General features: G+C 33.3%; 1 protein-coding gene across 1 annotated transcript in view; it reads left to right on the forward strand.

The window, feature by feature from the left end:
- Nucleotides 1-6,772: 6,772 nt before the first annotated feature.
- Smp_138510 (hypothetical protein) overlaps nt 6,773-20,220 on the forward strand; it is a gene marked incomplete at its 5' end in the record, with an annotated part of 23,901 nt that continues 10,453 nt past the window's right edge. Inside the window, 2 exons of the mRNA XM_018799571.1 lie at nt 6,773-6,775; nt 9,667-10,116. Coding sequence (XP_018651347.1) covers nt 6,773-6,775; nt 9,667-10,116 — 453 coding nt within the window. The remainder of the gene's footprint in view (nt 6,776-9,666; nt 10,117-20,220) is intronic.

Below are 20,220 nucleotides of genomic sequence, written 5' to 3' on the forward strand. Positions count from 1 at the left end.
CTTCAGCTACTCTTGTAGAGCAAGGTGCATAGGCCGTAGCCAGCGCTCGCTTTCAACTGGGTTACAAGAACTTGTCTCAATGTGGTATTACAAGGTTAACAAGAAAGCAGTTAGAAGTTCTATTCTTGAACATCTAATCGACTGTAATCACTCCACTGATCCACGGGTTGCTTTTAAAGTTGTTTATACACATCGAAGAAATTTACCAAGAATTCTTCATACCCAAAACTCCTCAAAATAGCAGAAGCTCTTGCCATCCATGTGTTCAAGCCAGAACTGTACTTACAGAAGAATTACGTCTTATTCTTATCGTCGCCTCGGTCTTAAACTGTTATTACTATTTCATTGTGTATTTGGAAATATCCCCCTTTCTCTTTAACTATGTCTCATATCCTTATGATCTTATTCATAACTATTTCTGATATTTTAATAGTCGAATTCATGAGTTGATTTAAGCTATACCATAGTTGAAGGTCTGGAAGCACTGGATGGCCGTTTAGTCTTAGCATGGGACTCCTCAGAAGTACTCATCCACGGCTCAGTTATTTAAAGGTTAAGTGTTAGCGCGCGAGACCGAAGGTCCTGGGTTCGAGTTCCTAGTGAGGGATTGTGGATTGTGGAGACAGCCGTTCCATGCTTTCAGGTTTCCAGTGGTGGTCTAGCTTTAATAGACTCATGAATTCAACCATTAAAATTACTGCAATCTCCATTCTGTTAATATTTCTAATATCACTTCATTTCATCTAACCCCTCTATTACCTTTGATCATCGTAACAAAAACAAATTAATCACTTCACTTCATTCACATTATAATCTGATGCTGATTTAATAATTTTGCAAGGATTCCTATTTGCACACACACATTATCTTTTATTGTAATTATTCATATTTCGTAATCTAGTGTTGTAACCTTTCTATTAAATCATCATGTTTATTCCTTGTTCACATGTCCTCACAGGACTAATATGTGACGTCTATATGATTGTAAAGCCTGACAATAAATTCAGTAAAAATAGGAATGATATGTCAAATGTCAAAATAATTTTCAATAAAACTTTTCTTTGCGTTCAATTAATGTTTAGAGAAAGAAATGCTTGGATAATGAGTGGATAATCCCTAAATGCGGTTGAAGAAAAAACAAAAGCATTGCATGCTACCCTGATAGAAAATGGATATCTGGAGAAACTTATAAATAAACATTTAGCCAAGAAAACAGAATAAGGCAGGCCTAACAGTGAGCAAAAGGTCTCTGTGTATAGGTTTACAATTTAAAGATGATGCACCCAGCGAAATGCTAATACTAAAGATACAGTGAGCAATCCAAAGAACTTTTAATGCAAATAAACCAAAATTATTGTTTTCTACACAAACGATGATCACTCCGAGATTGAAAGATAAATTTCCTAGAGTAGTCACTTCTTCCTGTGCCTATCAATTCAACTATTCTTGCGAAGCAAGTTATCTTGGCAGGTGCCCTAAGAATGTGTATTTTTGGGCTCGTGAGCACCTCTCAGGTGTAGTTAAAACTATTAACAGTTCGATTTTAGCTTATTTAGTACAAACGGGCCATACAGCCAACATGGAGCAATCATTTACAATAATATAACGTGCTAACAGCAATTTGTCTAGATCCGTCAGACTAAGAACCCTTCAAACGGCTGAAGCAATAGCTATTTAGATTTAAAAAAACTGGAGCTATGCATCCAAAAGAAATATGTTCAACCGCTCCTTCTACCTTTGCCAACTATTAGCCTGATTAGTTAATAATCATCTTTATGATATGGTGACGCAATCTGATTAATATTCCTTGTCATGGCTTAAACTTAAAATTATTATCATTACATCTGCCAACGTTTTTGAGAAATTTATCCAGCATCCACCCTTATTTATTACTTCGTGCCTCATTCATAGTTTTATGCAGATTACGTGATTTCTGATTTGTAATTACATTTTAATCTCTCTCACCGCATGTTAACCATATTTATTCAGATCATTTATCTCACAATTTCATATTTAACTCACGAACTTATTCGAGTGAATACTTCATATTAGTCAACCCAATATTACCGATTTGATTTGATTTAACAATCCTAAATTCACATATTATAATTTTAAATGATTTACTATGCCTTAAAGTTTGTCAATTTTTGAATTATTAATTTGAATATATATTTGTAAATTGTAGAACCTGAATAGAATTGATTGTTCCATCGGTAAGTACTTGCGCGCGAAACTGATAGGTTCTGAGTTCGAATCTCATGAGGCGGGATCGTGGATGCGCACTGCTGAGGAGCCCCACAATAAGGACGAAATGACCGTCCAGTGCTTCCAGGTTCTTTAATGGTGGTCCAGCTTCCATTGACTCATGAATTCAACTATATAAAATTACTAAAATCTCCACAAAACCCCCTTCTAATAATGAAATGAATATTCTTCGTTCATCTATCTATGTTTTTAAAGATGATGGGAATTTTTCAGCGATCTATTTTTACCCAATATGAGAAAGATGAAATTCCATAATGACAATTTTTGATATTTTAGCAATTACTATTCAAAATTATTTTCCAAATCTATCCAAATTGATTTTCTTCTGACATAATCTATGAATAGGTAACTTCTCGAGACATTACACACACCTATATACAAATAGACATATACATAAATTTGATGACAATGTATTATACAAGTGTAAGAGAAATATCATTTGTTCTAACCAAAACAAAAGGGTTTTTTATTAGGCAAATAGCTTAGCATACATACATTCATAATCAACACTTGAAAGTATCGTTTTACAGATTGTCTGAAAAGATCGTCTTTATTATTATTATCAATTTTATTATTATTCAGTGTATCAGTGGGAAATCATGCTTTTTTAATTTTATGACTTTTTAAGGGAGTGAAAAATCCTGAAATTACTTGAAGCATTCCAAAAACGCCCAACTGATGTACCATTTCGAAATGATCAACTTTGATGGATATTAGTCCTGAAAATAATAAGACGCAATATGTGTATATTTAGTCAAACAGAGTGGTATTATTTTATGGGATAAGGTGAAGATTACTTGTATGAACTGAGAAACATTGGTCTGATAAATTCATTGATTAATTCAGTTCTAAATTGAGCTGATTAGTTTCATTTTAGTGGTGATATAGATCATAAAAATCCTTGATGGATCACTGGAAAAGAATACTTCATCCTACGTGAAGATTACAAAATACTTAACGTGTAATCAAGCATTTATTTTGGGATGATGATTTGCGAAATAATAAGAATGAATGATCTACGCTCATTTTATACTCTCTGCTTTTACCCACCTATCACAAAAGCAACTTAAGTTTGCTTCTTTATGCTTTGGCTGAATACACAATATGTGACCGCAATTCATTGTAGGTGTGAAATATGAAACTGGTGAGATTTTTACCTAATTTGTTCTCTCTTTATGATGATGTACACTTGGAAAATTAGTTAAATAACCTTTATCCTAATCACTTACCTAAGAGTGTTGATATTTAACTTCAGATTGGTAAGACGGTATTCAATGAAGTTTTGTGGAGTTTCTATATCTTCTGTTTGACTACAGACGTCTTGCTACAGACTATCTAATGAAATTGGTTAAAATAAAGTATTCACATCTAAATAATGCTCTGTTTACTCGGTATATTACCAAGTTTTCCACATATTGCATAACCTTCCAGAGGTAAACCAATATTAATTTAGCAAAGTATCTATCGAATAAGACACTAATCTTTTCCAGATGATCGCAGTTTTCATAATACTCCATAAGCTCAAAAGAACATAATGTTTCGCAAAGTCGATACTACAAGAAAGGGTGGTAATAAATTCAAAACAATTTTCACAAGTGTATTTTTTATATCTATGCAGCTTGAACGGTACAAATTGTCAGTTATGCCTAAGAAGTTTGATGGTAAACAAATTCAAATGAACATAATGCTAAGAATTTGATGAGGAATTATCAATTACTTGATAACTTTACGTGCCCACGTAGTAACTCACGAAACAAAACAAAACATAATCACTGATTTTGATTACGTAATCATACGTTCAATCTATTTTTAAAAAATATTAGACAAAACAAGTATTTTTCAATGTAATGTATAAAGGCTGGAGAAATATTCTATAATTTACTGTCTTTGAATGCATCATAATAGAAAGTAAAGTGTAACGTACACAAATAGTTACATGTATGCTTTGTACATCTGATATTACATTTCAATGGTTAATGTGGATTAATACTTCAATTCCATATTATATAAGTACTGTGGTGAAGTTAACTATAACCAGATAATTAAATATGCATGGATCGTTTTAAAATATAACTAGACAACAATAACAGCAATAAAAATGTTCAACCTACTTCTCTATCAATAGCCTCAGAGAAAATCTGTGACTCAAAACGAATTTTTAGTTCATCTTCTGTTGTTGAAATGATTCTGTTAATGAATATAATTAAAACAACTGTTTCTTTAATTATTTATCAGCCAATGAGAAAATATTACGGAAATTTAATTCAAAGTAATTATTAGTATGAGAGTTTCGTGAAGATTATTGAATTTTATGTTTTACATCACGAAAAGATAATAGATAGACAATAATCACAAACTATGTAGCACTGGAGAGCTATTTTGTTCAAGCATGAGACTCCTCACTAATGGGGATCCATAAACTTACCGGGGCTAAGACGTAAGACCTTCAAGTCTCACTGCTAGGGTTTAACCTTCGGATGAATGAGTCAGTATCTAATATGTGGCATTTTTAATTTCTATAGATACGCGAAGCAAATCGCAAAATTATACAATCCCCACGAACCTCTCTTACGAATAATAATAATAATAATAATAATAATAACGAGTTCACCAATAACTAATTTAGATAGGTAATTCCATGAGTTCTGGTGAAATACCTTGGTCAGTGGAGTTCAACCATGTCGGAAATAAGACAGTGACATTTAAGAATGGTTGAGCAAGCTTTAGAATTGACTGAAGTGAGAAATATTAACCATACGGTTTGTCACAGTTAGGAAGTTTCAGATTCAGGAGTGGATTAATGAAACAAATTTCCTTTTAGTCTACATCCAATGTTTATTTAACCAAAAACACTTCTTATAAGTGTTTTTAATGGTGGGTATCTTTTACTCACCTTCAATCAAAAAGGGTTTTCTATCAGATCATCTGAGATAGTAATTTTTCCGTTTATCGTAAATAGGATGAATGAATTTTAACATATTCGTCTTTCGCTTTGTCAAGCGATAGAAAATAAGACGAATAAGCTTACAGCTGCAGTATTGTTTCTGTCTAGGTTTTCCAGTATTTAGAACACCAACACCTTCCAAGCCTTTTCTAATATATGATGTGTGGATGCAAATAGAATACATAAGTATTCAGGTCGATCATAAAGTAATATTAACTGTAATATTCACACAGCTGAAAAATAAGTAACTCAAACCTTTAGTCAAATGAAGTATTGTGGTGTAGGTTACTTATATCCACATAAGTAGTATATGACGATGGTCAGACATAGAATGTATTTCAGCAGAATATCGATAAGGAAAGAACAAGAACGGAACACCATTCGTATGAAAATGCATGAACAATGAAATCACAGACGATGGACTGATATGTGCAGAAGGAATGGTCACGATTTAGACAATTGATTGATAATTTGAAAATTAACTATTTACTTGATGGAGTTTTGTTCTCTGAGCTGGATGGTTTGGCTGTGGAGCTTTCACCGTCCTTCTGAACGACATCATCAGCTCAGAGAACAAAACTATATCAAAATCATCCACCTGAGCTACAAATCTTCTACACCATCTCATAACTATTTACTGCATCGTTGTCAGATTTTACTGAGATATTCTGTAATTTTGTGCTCAAATACATTCGATTGTCCCCACTCGTTTTCTTGTTCACTACAGTATGTTTTATAAAAAAATAATGAGATTATAGTGATTATTTAGTTTTAAATCACGTTTCATCATCACAAACTGATTTCAACGTGAGAGTCATTGAAAATCAATCATCACTAAACAGTTGTTCCATGTAATTTAAAACTATATTTTCAGAATAATCTTTAGATAACTAATTCCTAAGAAAATGTTTTTGAAAAGTTCAAAACTAAAGTAAACTGTAATCGAAAGTTTATTAATAATAATAGTAATAATAGTCATAACAACTGACTAATAATGTATAACACTTATTGATACGATGAGAAGTGAATGCTTGAGAAGGAATGGTGTCTTTTATGTAAAATAATTGGTTTATGTAATGCAGAATTTTCGATGAAATTAAGTCACATGGATAAGATTCAAGGCCATATATAGTTTTTTAAGCTAAATATTAGTGTTTAGATTGATTGGTGAGTTAGACAAAAATATATACTGTTACTAATTCAAAACATTCGTATCTCAAGGTAATCACTACTATGTTGGCGCCCAGCGGTCCACGTTTCTAACAGCTGCCTTGCATTTCCATCGCTCAGTAACTACCTTACTTCGCTTGCTCGATTTCACATGGGATCGATGATGTACACTGCCGAGGGGACGTATGCTAGAACAAAACAGATGTCCAGTGCTTCTGTTTTTTTCAATGGTTGTCTACCAATGGTCAATTCATGATCCAAGTTAGAAAACTCAACCTTCACAGACCCTCTGTACTTTGAAATTGCCAAAACTTTTCACAAACCACCCAACTAAATAATTTATGTGTTAAGTTGTGTAAAATTACAGTAATTTTTACTTCTTCAATCGTAGAAATGGTTAGTTTCATTGTAGTAGCAGAGATTAATTATCTCTATGATGTAGGTAATATAAATTAAAGCTTATGTTGAACTATAGTTTTGTCTCAATGAACTGAATTCTTTTTCTGACAATGATTATTATCAACTATTAATAATTCATTATGCATAAAACTATTGTCTCAAATGTTCTGTTCTATTGATAAATTTGATTCTGTGGAAGAAACATCAAAAATGCATTAGTTGCAGAATAGAATGAATACATTTTCTTTAATCTCCATTTCATAACTTTATACTAATAGTAGGTGGTCTATCACTACAATGAATCAACTTGAAAATGAATATTTATTGATAAATGATAATTCTGAAAGATTGTATTTTCCTGTCCATTCAATTCAAACTCAGTGTACAAACTAGCAACTATGCAAATTCAGTTACCTAGTGGATAACGAACTCATTGATTTTTGCTGTGAATGTTAATATGTTTATGACTCAGCGTGAATATTGATAGTGATGACATATAGCTGACAAGTCTCAAATCGAACGAAATGCTCATTCTGAATTCCACTGCTACTCCCTATCCAACTTTAATAAGATTAAATTATGTTCAGTGTCATAGAAAGAAAATCGGAGGTTTAAATAACACAATCCACAAGTTAATCGATTAAATCTAGACATAAAAAATGTTTATAGAGTAATTTAAAATCAATGTTATGTTTTTTTTCATTATAAATGTTTGAACCCTACCTTCGTTATTATTGAGGACCATGGTGACCAGCTTCAATAATCACCAAAATGCACATATATACAAACGTTCAGTTTTCTATAGAATGAAAAGTATATTTGAAGTTTCACTGCTAGAGAGATAGGGTATTCTAAACTTTAAGATGGATAGAAATGGTTTAAGAAGTGGACAAGCAATAATCTTGAAAATAATAACACTTGGTTTACTAAGTACTATATGTTTAATTATAGTGATGAATTGTTAACACAAAATGTACAATACTAAGACAATAATCCCGTTTTATGAAGATTTAACTTCGGAATATACAATGATTAGCAGCCATTTTTAGATATATGCTCAAATGTTTTGCCATCAGTCTGCCTCATATAACATCTCTTTTTATACCAGAATATATTTCAATGCACGAATTTTATAGTGATCAGATTTTATATTTTCAAAGGGCAGAGAAGGTGTTAGCTTTCTTGAGTTTCTCAGTGATTTTATTTATTATAAGTTGTTAATATACAAGACTGTAATTCAGAATAACTTAATTAAAAACTAACGTAAAATGAGAAGTTCCTAAACAATAAATCCTTATTTGAAAGTCGATAACCAATGAGTTTAAGGAGACCACCAAGAAGTACTTAGGGTGTTAACAAATATAAACTATTGAGAATAATAATAAATACAACAATGATATCAATGGGGTAATAAAAACTGGCTGACGTCATATAACCGAAATACGGTTATCAAGCCTAATTGAAAGTAAGCATCTTATCTGTTTTGCACACATACAAGATTTGCCATGGCAAATCGCCTACAAGTATTAGTTATTTTTCTACCTTCACATTTGTTGTTGCTATTATTATTATTATTTGAAGGCTGGAAAAACTCCGATTAATTCGATGTCCTGTGTGTTGCGTGTTCTTGAGTCATCGCACGATTTAACATAATTTCATGAGTTCCTGAGACGTAAATGAGGATCGTTCAACGAAAACGTTCGGAATATTGTGGTTTCTTGGTGTGGTTTTATTTGTAAGAATCAAAATTAGCTTTATTGAATACATTTCATTCTAAGTTGGGCAGAATTTATTATCAACTAAACGTATACTGAATAACAAATAGTGACAGTTGCTAGATTGGCTTCCAAACTGATAATTTTCTCCGAATTCACAGCATATGACACCTTTAACGGTTTCGATCGCAAATAATTTTGTTTGAAAATTGTTAAAGATGTATGTTTGATATATATCTTTAGAGAGATACCACAGTCAGTTTCTGTTAAATGATTAATGTGACTTTTTTATTTGAATGAATTTTACGGAGATCAGTTTTAAAATTTTTTACTGACCGTTCGGTTGTGAAAACATAAGGTCCCCGGGGTAATATCAGGTGGGATGCTGGGTGCTTTCAGCTGGGGAATCCCATACTAGTACAAAAGCTGTTTACTGCTCAGTGGTTAGAGACTTACGGTTATTCTTCATTAACTTCTGAATAAATTTAATTTCAAACAGTTTCAAAATATAATGTATGACGGATTACCTAGAGTTGAAATATTTTAATGACAAAATTCTATCCTGATTGTTTTTAGAGTGAAGTGACCAATTGTTCATTCTACAAAATACACAATGAAATCGATCTCTAACAAGTGAAAATTAATTCACTAACGAGTACTTTTGAATTGAATTTACATTAACAGAAATATCAAAGCGAAATACTTTCAGTTATTTTAATGCATGATAGTTAGGTAATAAATGTAGGAAAGCTCCTAGTTTGAAACTCTATTGGTTGAATAAATCAACCAACTACATTTAGTGATATTATTGGCCTATTAAAACATAGAATAATCAAGATTAACTAATTTAAATCTTTCTAGTCGTCATGGCAAGATAGGCTAGTCTGAAGGTTCTGTCTCAGTGTAAATACAAGTTGATATGAATTACTATTATAGTTCGGTTAGATTCTCAATGTAATTTTTAGCACAATATGACTCTCAAACATGATAATATGTGCATCCTTAAAACATGAAATGAATAACCTCATGAATCAATACAGAAATCAATTCAAATCATATTTACAAAACATTTATTCTGATACATTGCATGATACAAAAATTAGTGAGGATGACAATGAGGATAATAGCGATACTGCTGATGACGATGAAGATGATGGCATTAACGCTGGAAAGGCATCTCCCGATGATAATACACTCGACACTTTATCAATAACACAATGTGATCCTGAAAAACTTGAACAATTTAATTATAAAGAAACTACCTCAGATATTACCTCTTCTCTTGCATTTCTGAGCCGACGTATAACACGAAACTATGCTAGTGAATTTATTTTACCAGATGATACACGTATTGCTGTCAGTCGTCTTGAAGGGATATATCCTATGGATAACAATGAGCAAGTTATATTAAGCTTGTCAGTTGGGCATAAATACATATACATTGGCCAACAGTCAACAAATATTGACCAGCCTTCACCGACAACAACACAAACTAATCCAACGAATTCTTTCAATAAACAAGTTTCCTTAAATAGTTCAGAGAAATTGAATGGTTCTAATCATCAGGGTATGATTAACAAACCTAGTTTAAATCATACTATAGAGGAAACTAATATTGATGAGGTAACCTTATTCAATGATTTTCACTGTATTGGTTTGATAATAACCATTATTTCAAGGCATATACTGTATAATCTATGTATTTTTATGATATAATGTAAGACGTTTACCTGAGCAGTGAGTGTGTTTGGTGGAAAACCAGCGAATCAACAGAAAACGTTTTCGTGAAACAGTTTATGAAATATGATCGTTATGATCATTATATTTTGATGACTAAATTTTGGCATTTCGGCAATCGATGAGATATCATGAGCTTAAAGCTTTGTACAAGCGTTCATCACCCCAAGTTGTCATATATCAATAACACGGTCACACAAAATCTCGAAGATCAATAGAATAGGTGTCAAAATAACGGTATTATCAATGAACGAAACTCACAATCGGGTGGGAATATAAAAAATAGGTGCACTTGTGCTGGTGAGATCGATTCTGACCCATTTTATTGAACAGTTATAAACACTAATCACAGTTGTCACATGAGATCAGTGAGTATCAAGAGGAATCAGTCCAAAAGTTAGCAGTTTCATGTATCCAATCTGTATCTTGGCTTGGTCCATCCTAGCTCTCTGTCGAGTTATTTCTACTTTAGCCAAGATTTTTCATCATGATAGATGGCGTTTAGGACAGAATGAATTCCTGCAACTTCAATATGAATAATTAAGAAATTTCCAGAGGATTCAAACGTATATTGCTAACGATAACTGCGGTTTAAAACCCTGTCCGAAAAATAGCTCGAACTGTTCGTACAGAAGACGACATCGAACCAAAAGCACCAATTCAACTAACTTATTAACGTTTGGTACACAATAGTAATGTACGAACCTCAAGTGGGCTTGAATGAAATTTCAATTTTTACCAATAAGATAATAAGGAAAAATTCACTTAAATATTGTGGTGAACAACGTGACAATCGAATCCAGTACCTCCGGTCTCGCGTATAAATGTCTAACTGCTAGACCACTAAGTTGGCATTTAGTGGTGTACAAATCTAGCTTCTAATGAGAAGCTTTGATCACTCGGGTTAAATCATATCGGATGTGAGGCAGTTTCTCACTGATAACAATGAACAATGGTTGCGAAATATCACGGATTGATTATGGTTATACTTGTACACCATTAGACCCCGACTCAGTGGTCTAGAGGTGTTTAGCGTTCGAGCGCGAGATTGAAGGTACTGGGTTTGATGATCCATGTGGGGTCTTGGATACGGACTGTTGAAGAGTCCTATATTAAAACAAAACACCTATGCAGTGCTTCCAGAATTTTAATGGATGTCTGACTTAGATCGGCTCGTAATTTTAGTGAAATTTAATAATCTCCACAACCCCATACCGACAATTACACAAATTAGCATAAAGCTGTTTTCCAAGGTGATCTTCTTTAGAAACCGTATTTTATTTATCATTTATTAATAAATTTATATCTTTTTCTAATCTCAATATTTCATAAATGAGTGATTTATTTTGAGCGTTTTATTTACAATTAGACCGTTTTATGTCGATAAAAATTAAGTTATATTAAATGAGAACTTTTAAAGACAAACTGTTTTGTTTTTCAAAATGGTAACTTTTGTAAAACGAGTAATATTTGTATGTAAGGGAAAGATATTACTGAAGTTGCTCATTAAAAGTAATTACAATCTAACCATGTTCAAAATTGACAAAACGAATGGTCAATAAAGAAGTGATAGATAGATTATTTCCGTATAGATAAACTAACAATGACTGACTGTACACTAAGTATTTGTTTTCATTAGTGAAGTACTTCTTTAACATTGTCGTGTATTTCTTGTATTTAAAATGCAGTTAATAGAATCATTTCTATAATAGTTAAGACAAAATGGTATTGATATAAATGTATAAATGGATCTACTGATTATGCGACAACTCAAGCGTAGATTCATGTACTCAGCTTACAGTCAAACTTTATGTGTGAGGAATAGTGATACTACCCATCTGACTAAATTGAAGTTGAAACAAAGGGATTCGAACTTCCAACATAGTGGCTGAAAGTCAAATGCCTTAACCATTAAGCCAAAGAATTACTATGAGCCTCAATAATAGCACATCAAAGTATCAGCTTTTTATGATGAATTTATAATCGTTTTCTTCTGAGTAAAGTTTTCATTGACTATGACTATGTTAGCGAAACATTTCACTTGACCGAGATCACTGAATCATACCAGTCGACTCACCAAAAACATTATATCATTCATTAGATTATTTTTATCTAAACTATAAACAATCTATATCATATAGGATAATTTATTTTATTCAATTAACATTTGACAATATCAAATAGTTCAGTGAATTATAAGCGACTCATATATTGCTGTCTATTTATCAATTTCAAATAAACTTTGCTGTTAGTGTTTTTTTTGAGTACATATTCCTTGAGTTAAGTTGAACTGTGCATACTTACTTACTCCTGATACCTCTCATGGAGGATCATAGACCACCCATCAGAATTCTCCATCCAACTCCGCTTTGGATAATTCTTTCCAGTTGTTTTCTGTTCCTATTCACTCTTTGATATCTGCTTCCGATTCCCGACGCAGTATGTTCTTTGGTATTTCTCTTTTCCACTTCCCTTCAGGATTCCAAGTTAGAGATTGCCTCGTGATACAGTTTATAGATACTTGTACAATTTTGATGATCGTTATGCTTGTTTTCCAAGTTTCAGCTTCGTGTAGTAGAACTGTCTTGACGTTCGTACTGAAGATTTTGTCTTGGATATTAGTTGACATTTGTTTTGAGTTGCATATGTCCTTCAACCGTAGGAATACTGTTCTTGTCTCGCAAATCCTCGCCTTTACGTCTGCGTCAGATCCTCCACGATCATCGGTGATGCCACCCAGATCCGTGAAACTTTCCACCTCTTTCAGAGTTTCTCTATCAAATATGATCGATTTGGTGTTCTCCGTGTTTTATTTGAGGATGTTGCTTTTTCCTTTGTGTATGTTGAGGCCTACTGATGCAGAGACTGTTGCTACACTGGTTGACGTCATCTGCATTTGTTCGTGGGTATGGGATAGAAGGGCCAGGCCATCTGCGAAGTTCGAATCGTCTAGTTGCATCCATTTTATTCCGTGCTCCTCGTCAGATGTTGAGGTCTTCATAATCCATTAAACCACCAGAAGAAAGAGAAAGGTGGAGAGTAGGCAGCCTTGTCTGACTCCGGCCCTTACTTGGAATACACCTTTCAGCTGTCTTCTATGCACCACTTTGCACTGTAAACCGTCCTACGAATTCCAGATGATGTTGACGATCTTCTCAGATACACCATAGTGCCAAAGAAGTTTCCACAAAGTCCTCCTATCCACACTATCAAGTGCTTTCATACAATCAAGGAACTTGATGTTTAGTGAGTATTAAAGCCTTTATGAATGTCCCTTTTTCCTCTCTCATTCGTGTATCGTGTTATTTGTCTGATCTATCCAGTTTGGATAGATTCCATTTCATGTTGGAAGAACCTCCTAATCGCTGTTTACTTTATAATAAACAAATAGTCCTCAAATTATAATATTGATCAAGCCGATCAAGATATTATAACAACAATTAGTGTCTTACTTAAGCTGACCAACAAAATACGTAAAAATCTATCACTCAAATTTTTCGGTGACTTCACTTTACAGGTAGATTACCTACATGGCGATCATCACATGGCACAACTAACGCCAAAGTTTAACTCACACATGGATATTACTGATTGATTGACTCCGATACAAAGATACAATGGGTTTTGCTTTTAAAAACTAGCGTAGAATTTCAATATAATCGTCTTAGTCGTATTTTCAAATTTTATGAAGAAACCGGATCAATAAGTTCTCAAATGGTATTAACCAATCATCACCCGAATAAGTGAAGCATAAATATACTATTCTAAAGGGTCACTTGATTACCGTTATTATTATTATTTTCAAATATTGGACGTCATCATAGCAAATCAGCATTGAAATTTTCATCATACGGAACAACAGTTTTCTATTTTATTGTTTGTATAAAGTTGAAAGTACTTAAAAATTCTATGGCTATAGGTCAAACAACTTTTTATCTGTACCTCACCTCACACTTCGGTTGTCGTTTATTTTTATCGATGTCAGTCTAAAATGTAATTCATTATTATCAACTTGCGTATAATTCCTTGTTAATATCGTAAACTAATCTAAGTTGGACAATCATTAACAACCAGGAAGCATTCAATTGTTGTTTTGTCCCAGTATGAGTTTTGAGTCCTGTTTAAATCACTGATTATTGCTAACTGGTAAGTTTAATGGTTATGATTGCAAAATAAATACTCTCTGCTACTCACTCAACGGAACGACGCTTGAATGACTTGGTGTAACAGAAGAAGGAAAACTTTTGATTAAGATGTATTTGTGTAATATCCACTAAATAAAACAATATTCACAAATAATAAAGAACTGTCGATCATCTTAAATATTTGTCCAATATGTTAATTTAAATATATTGAACTAACAGTTGGTCAATAACTTAATGTATGGATGTGATTTTTAAAATCAATATGTTTAGATGCTAAGCATTAGCGTGCGAGGGCGAAGGTTCTGGAATTGAATCTCGCGTAAGGGATTGGGGATGCCCACTACTGAGGAGTCCCATACTAGGACGAGACGACCTCCAGTGCTTTCAGATCTTCAATGGTGGTGTGACATTGATCGGTTCATGATTTCAACTAAAACTTATTAATCTTCACAATCCTTAAATGATAAAAGGTGTTACTGAATTACTGAGTTATATTTTGCTTCTTTCTAATAATAGAACTTCTCAGTAATGCACAACCACGACCCCATCACGGATTAAACTCATAGTCTTCAGCTTCCACTGCATACTGGTTTCCAGTGGTTACCTGATTTAGGTCATTTTGTGATCTCATTAACATTCAAATAACTTCCTACATCCCCATACGGATACTTGTACTTTTTTTAGGGGATCATTATGAATAATGTTAAAATTTATGAACGAATAATATACACATGTAGATCATAGAGTTCTCTAGATTATTTCTGTACTTGTTTTAAATACATTCCAGTACAATCGTATCTAGGGTAAACGTACACTTTTTATGAGAAAATGAATATCATTGTTTTTACATGATTTAATATTTAACAATGTCTTCGTTTCAAGTATTTACGTTCACTTTCCAAAGAATTGCTTAAATGAATTCAATTACTATCTGTTCCTTGTAGTATTGTTTTAAATAAAGAGGTTGTTGAATACTGAATTGAAATTAATAACAGGCATACTAAGAAAACTGAATACGTGTATATCCTTCAAAATGTTAGTTTGGATTTATAATAACTATAATTATTAGTTGAAAGCGTGAGTCAATTGAAGCTAGGCCACCAGGCAAAACCTAGAAGCACTGGACGGCCGTTTCATCCTATTGTGGGACTCCTCAGCAGTGCGCATCCACGACCTCGCCTCGCGAGATTCGAACCCAGGACATACCAGTCAATTGGTGAACGGTTGCTCAACTTCGTGGATTGGTTGGAGTTAGACATAATCACCATCGGATGCCGGCTCAATGGTCAATCGCTTAAGTACTCTTGTGCGAGACTGATAGGTCGCGGGTTCGAATCTCGTGAGGCGAGGTCGTGGGTGAGCACTGCCGAGGAGTCCCACAATAGGACGAAACGGCAGTCCAGTTCTTCCAGGTTTTCTTTGGTGGTCTAGCTACAACTGACTCACGCTTTCAACTATGAAAATATTGAATCTCCACAAAACCCCTTCTGATTATAATTAATAACCTCATTTAGAATTATATTCCACAATTTCAATAAATTAGAATTTTTTTAATTTGTACCCAACTTACGGTTAGATATATTTATTAGATTAAATTTCATTATTCTAGTCAAATAATTACAATTATTTATATTATTTAAGCGATTATACAAAAATAGTTAGAAACTGGATTATGTCCACTTAGATTTTTTGAAGCAGATAAACATCAAAACTATGTGAATTATTGAGCAAATCATTGACCTTGATATATTGAAGTGATTGATAACAACTTGTTCTAACATCTACAAGTCTATATGGTGGTGTATAAATGATGAGGTGACTAAACTTTACTAACGAAACAATAAAATTAGATAATTTGAGATCATACCATCACTAAACTAATTAAGACGCTGAACTGAAAAATATGGGTAATTTTTCATAGTGGGTCCGATCCGTGCATCCCTGGTGAAGAGATGACTAATCGGACAAAAAGCAGCTGTCCATGATTTACTTGTGCGGTAGAATTACATCTTATTTCATTGAAATCACTAACTGATCTAAGTTAGATAACTATTGTAAACCTGGAAGCACTGGATGGACGTTTCGTCTTCGTGATGGACTCCTCAGTATTGTGCACCCCCCTCCCCTCAGTTGCGAGTCGAATCCAGGACATACGACCTCGTGCACCAACGTCCAACCTCTAGACTAATAAATTGCAATCCAATGGTGAACAAGTCTAACTCATCAATAAAACAAGAATGAGAAATTGAAGCCCTACTATTAATAAACCAGTAAAATGGTTTTCCAAACTGATTTGCCCTACACACCACTGATTTGCAGATTTCAAGAAACAAGGCAAATGAACAACTGATTAAATATGCGATTGTGTATCCGGAAATTAATTTGTCATTTGCGGAAATTTGATTTAAACAAAGTAGTGTGACTGTGAGTTATTTATGAATTAGGAAACGAAAAGTGGAAAATTGGGAACGCCGGTCACGTGAAGAGTCTATGATTAATCACTACTGTTTGTTGCAAAGTGTTTTTCATATTTGTTATGAATCTGAGTGATTTGGACATTTAATTTACAGTTGTCAGAATGTTGGTGAGATCCCTTATTCTATTTAACATAGAATAATACAGTCATGTTTTATGTGCATCGTTTATTTATTTCTAATAGTCGTAACTAATTTAAATTTTGACGTATCAGTCCACAAAATCATTGTCTCTATGCATTCTTTTTGAAACAGAATTAACATTAAAATTTTGGTAACTTGAAATGTAATTACTTGATAAAAACAAAATGAGACTTTTTGCACAAACATTGCTTACATCAGATTTAAAGTTGATTTATTAAGCAGAGGCTTGAATTGACATGAAATCAATTGCATGGGCAGAAAACTCGTTGCGATTTGGAATGCATTAAGACAAATCTTTTAAAAGATTGAGTTAGACATTTCTCAACATTTTAGCATGCGATAATTGGTAGTTTACAAGAACGAATACATTCGAACACTACCATATATATATATAGGGATATTCACTAGCTAATCAGTGGTTAATGAGATGAAAAGTCCTGAGTTTCAGTCTTAGTGTGAACACTGTAAACGTTGGGATGCAGAGACGTCTGAGTTACGAGACTAAAGTGAGGCAATACACGAATTCTGGATCTCACTGTCAGCCACATTCCATCTATTCTGTCAATTATGTGATAAATTTTTGTCCATCTAGGCAATCTGCCGAAGACGGACACATGAGAAAAATGACTCATTAAAATTCTGTTCTGAATATGAAGAATAGGATAATTCAAACTCTTACTAATAGGGATCTCTAAAATTAAGGAATTTAATCAATCGATATAAAAAAAAGTCAACACAAACTTTATGAACAGAAAACGAATGCCTATTTATTTCGTTTACTTGTCATCCATATGAGAAATGTAAAACACCGTAATTTTTTTCTTTGGATGCTAGTGGATTGGCGAATATAGTCGTTTGATAACCGTCAGCTTAGGCTTTAAGCTAGTTATTATTCATCGTCAAAGACTATTTTGATTCTTGACTGAACTGATACTCTAGATGGAATTTTGAACAGAATTTGACATATAAGACGTTGATCAATACTCATTGATTAATCATTTGTAAACTTTAACCAGTGTCAACTAGTTACCTAGTCATAAACCCAAGTTATTTGAAGAGTAATTGAAATCTCGTATCAGGGGAACACTATGTTATGTTTGCTTAAACCTTGGCATTGATCAAATTCTTTTGATCAGGTTGGAATGTTCAAGTGTTTCCAACGAATGAAAATTGGACTGTGGTATATAAATGGATGCTAGCTTGTAGTAATTTTAAACACAATAAAAGATAATGAATTCACGTTAGTCGATGATTTAGACAAAGGAATGATAATAAAAAATTTTAATGACTTTATAAAATGAGGACTGAATTCAGATAAACTGTCAAGTAATATGAGCGATATGGTATATAACAGGAGTGTACCAACTGTTAAGAGTAAAAAATTTATTTTGATCGATTTCTGTTGCCATACGAACTTCTTGAGTAGATGCTCAATGTTACTTGTAGTTACTCATCGGTTTGGTTTTACCTATAAAACCTTGCAAATAATAATTAACATAACTGTTAAGCAAATTGTATGTATCTTGACTCAGCGATCTGGTGGACGCAGGGTTAACGTTTGAATTGTTAGACACTTAGTTTGGTTTCCAGTAAGAACATTAACACTGGAATACTGACAAGTCCGAAAATTGTGTGAAGCATAATTTGAAGAGTCCTAATACTTGAAATACCAGGAAAGAATCGCAACTGTGTAATTTTTTGAATAAATCATTGGGTTATACATATTTGGTGGTTATAACATGGACTAATTTGAAAAGAGCTGAAAAAAGCCTATTTTGTTATTAAGCAAAATACAGTTCAGTAAAGTAAGTTCTTGAGATTAGGTGTTTGACAGTCATCCAGTAGGGTTTTAAGATATCTCTACCTGATGGACTGTATTATACAGAAAATATATTCATGGAATCGAAGGACGATATTTATTCCTATGATTTTAATGTAACTGTGGTGTGTGGTACTGATGTCGACAGATCTAAGTGGTATGCATCATCAATCGAAAGTGAAATATCTGGATGTAGAAGGTTAAGAAGATCTAAAACAAGAGAACGAGAAAAGAGAATGATTGGTGTGGAAACGAAGAACAGTCAAGTCTAAGACAATTGATTGACATTTTGTAAATGAAGCATTTATTGGATGGTTTTCAGATTTTACCAAGAGATTCTGTAATTTTGTATTCCAATACATTTGGTTGTCCCCCGAATGTGTTTTCGTTCACTACATAACTGCTTTCCCAGAAACATGTCAACTGATGCGCATAGTCAGAGATTACATGGGAAGGACGTCTGTTGACTTATCATCAAGTTAGTGAGGATGTCGTTATATAAACGGCAATGAGTTTCGCTGAAGGTGACATTCCAGTTAATGTAATATAATCACCTGTTTTCATCGATTGCATAAAAACAAGTATTCTACCGACTCTATGCTCCTTACCACCTTGTTCTTAGCTTTCTTCTATTCATTAATCACTTTTATAAACATATTCTTTATTAACGATAGTAAATAGTAGTTTTGTTTTGTAAAATAAGTTTGTTGGTTACAACTTGTTCACGACAACTGGGTGGATAAATTTTATTCAAATTGAGGTGTATAAACTATTTCAAAGATCCTTTTGATAAACCAATTATTGAACTGGTGCATCTATCAAGATATCAGAAAGGTAGAACTGGTCCTCACTTAATTATCCAATAGTTATATATGAATTTTTGCTTACACCCTATTGTGAGGAAATTTTCAAATGACAGAAAGCCACATTACCGTTCACTACTTTAGATAAATGTGTAGTTGGCTTAATCGGCTAGGACTATGCAATTAATATGCACCTAAGACTTTGACAATAATATAACCCAGAAACGCCAGTTTAGTTATTTGTTTATGCTTGATCTACTCAAGATTAGTCGTCGAAATGAAGTGATATTAGAGTAAATGTTTTTCAACCATAATAGTTTTTTTAAATTCATTTAGTATTGTTTGTTTGAATCTTCCTATCGATGTGTTAGGACTGCAACTGGTAAGTCTCATTTTGGCATATGTGCATACTGTGCGTATTGCCTCAATATAGCCTTAACTCACAAGCATGGTAAGCAAAGATGGATAGTGGCTAGCACTGGAATCCAGGACGCGCGTTTCGTCCCAATTAAAACTCGTCAGCTGGATGTACCTGCATCTCAGAGTTGATGTTCACTCTGGGACTCGAACCCATTACTTTTCGCTTCAAACGCCAACGCGTTATC

The sequence above is a fragment of the Schistosoma mansoni genome, chromosome 3, assembly GCF_000237925.1.
Source record: "Schistosoma mansoni strain Puerto Rico chromosome 3, complete genome".
Lineage (NCBI taxonomy): Eukaryota > Metazoa > Platyhelminthes > Trematoda > Strigeidida > Schistosomatidae > Schistosoma > Schistosoma mansoni.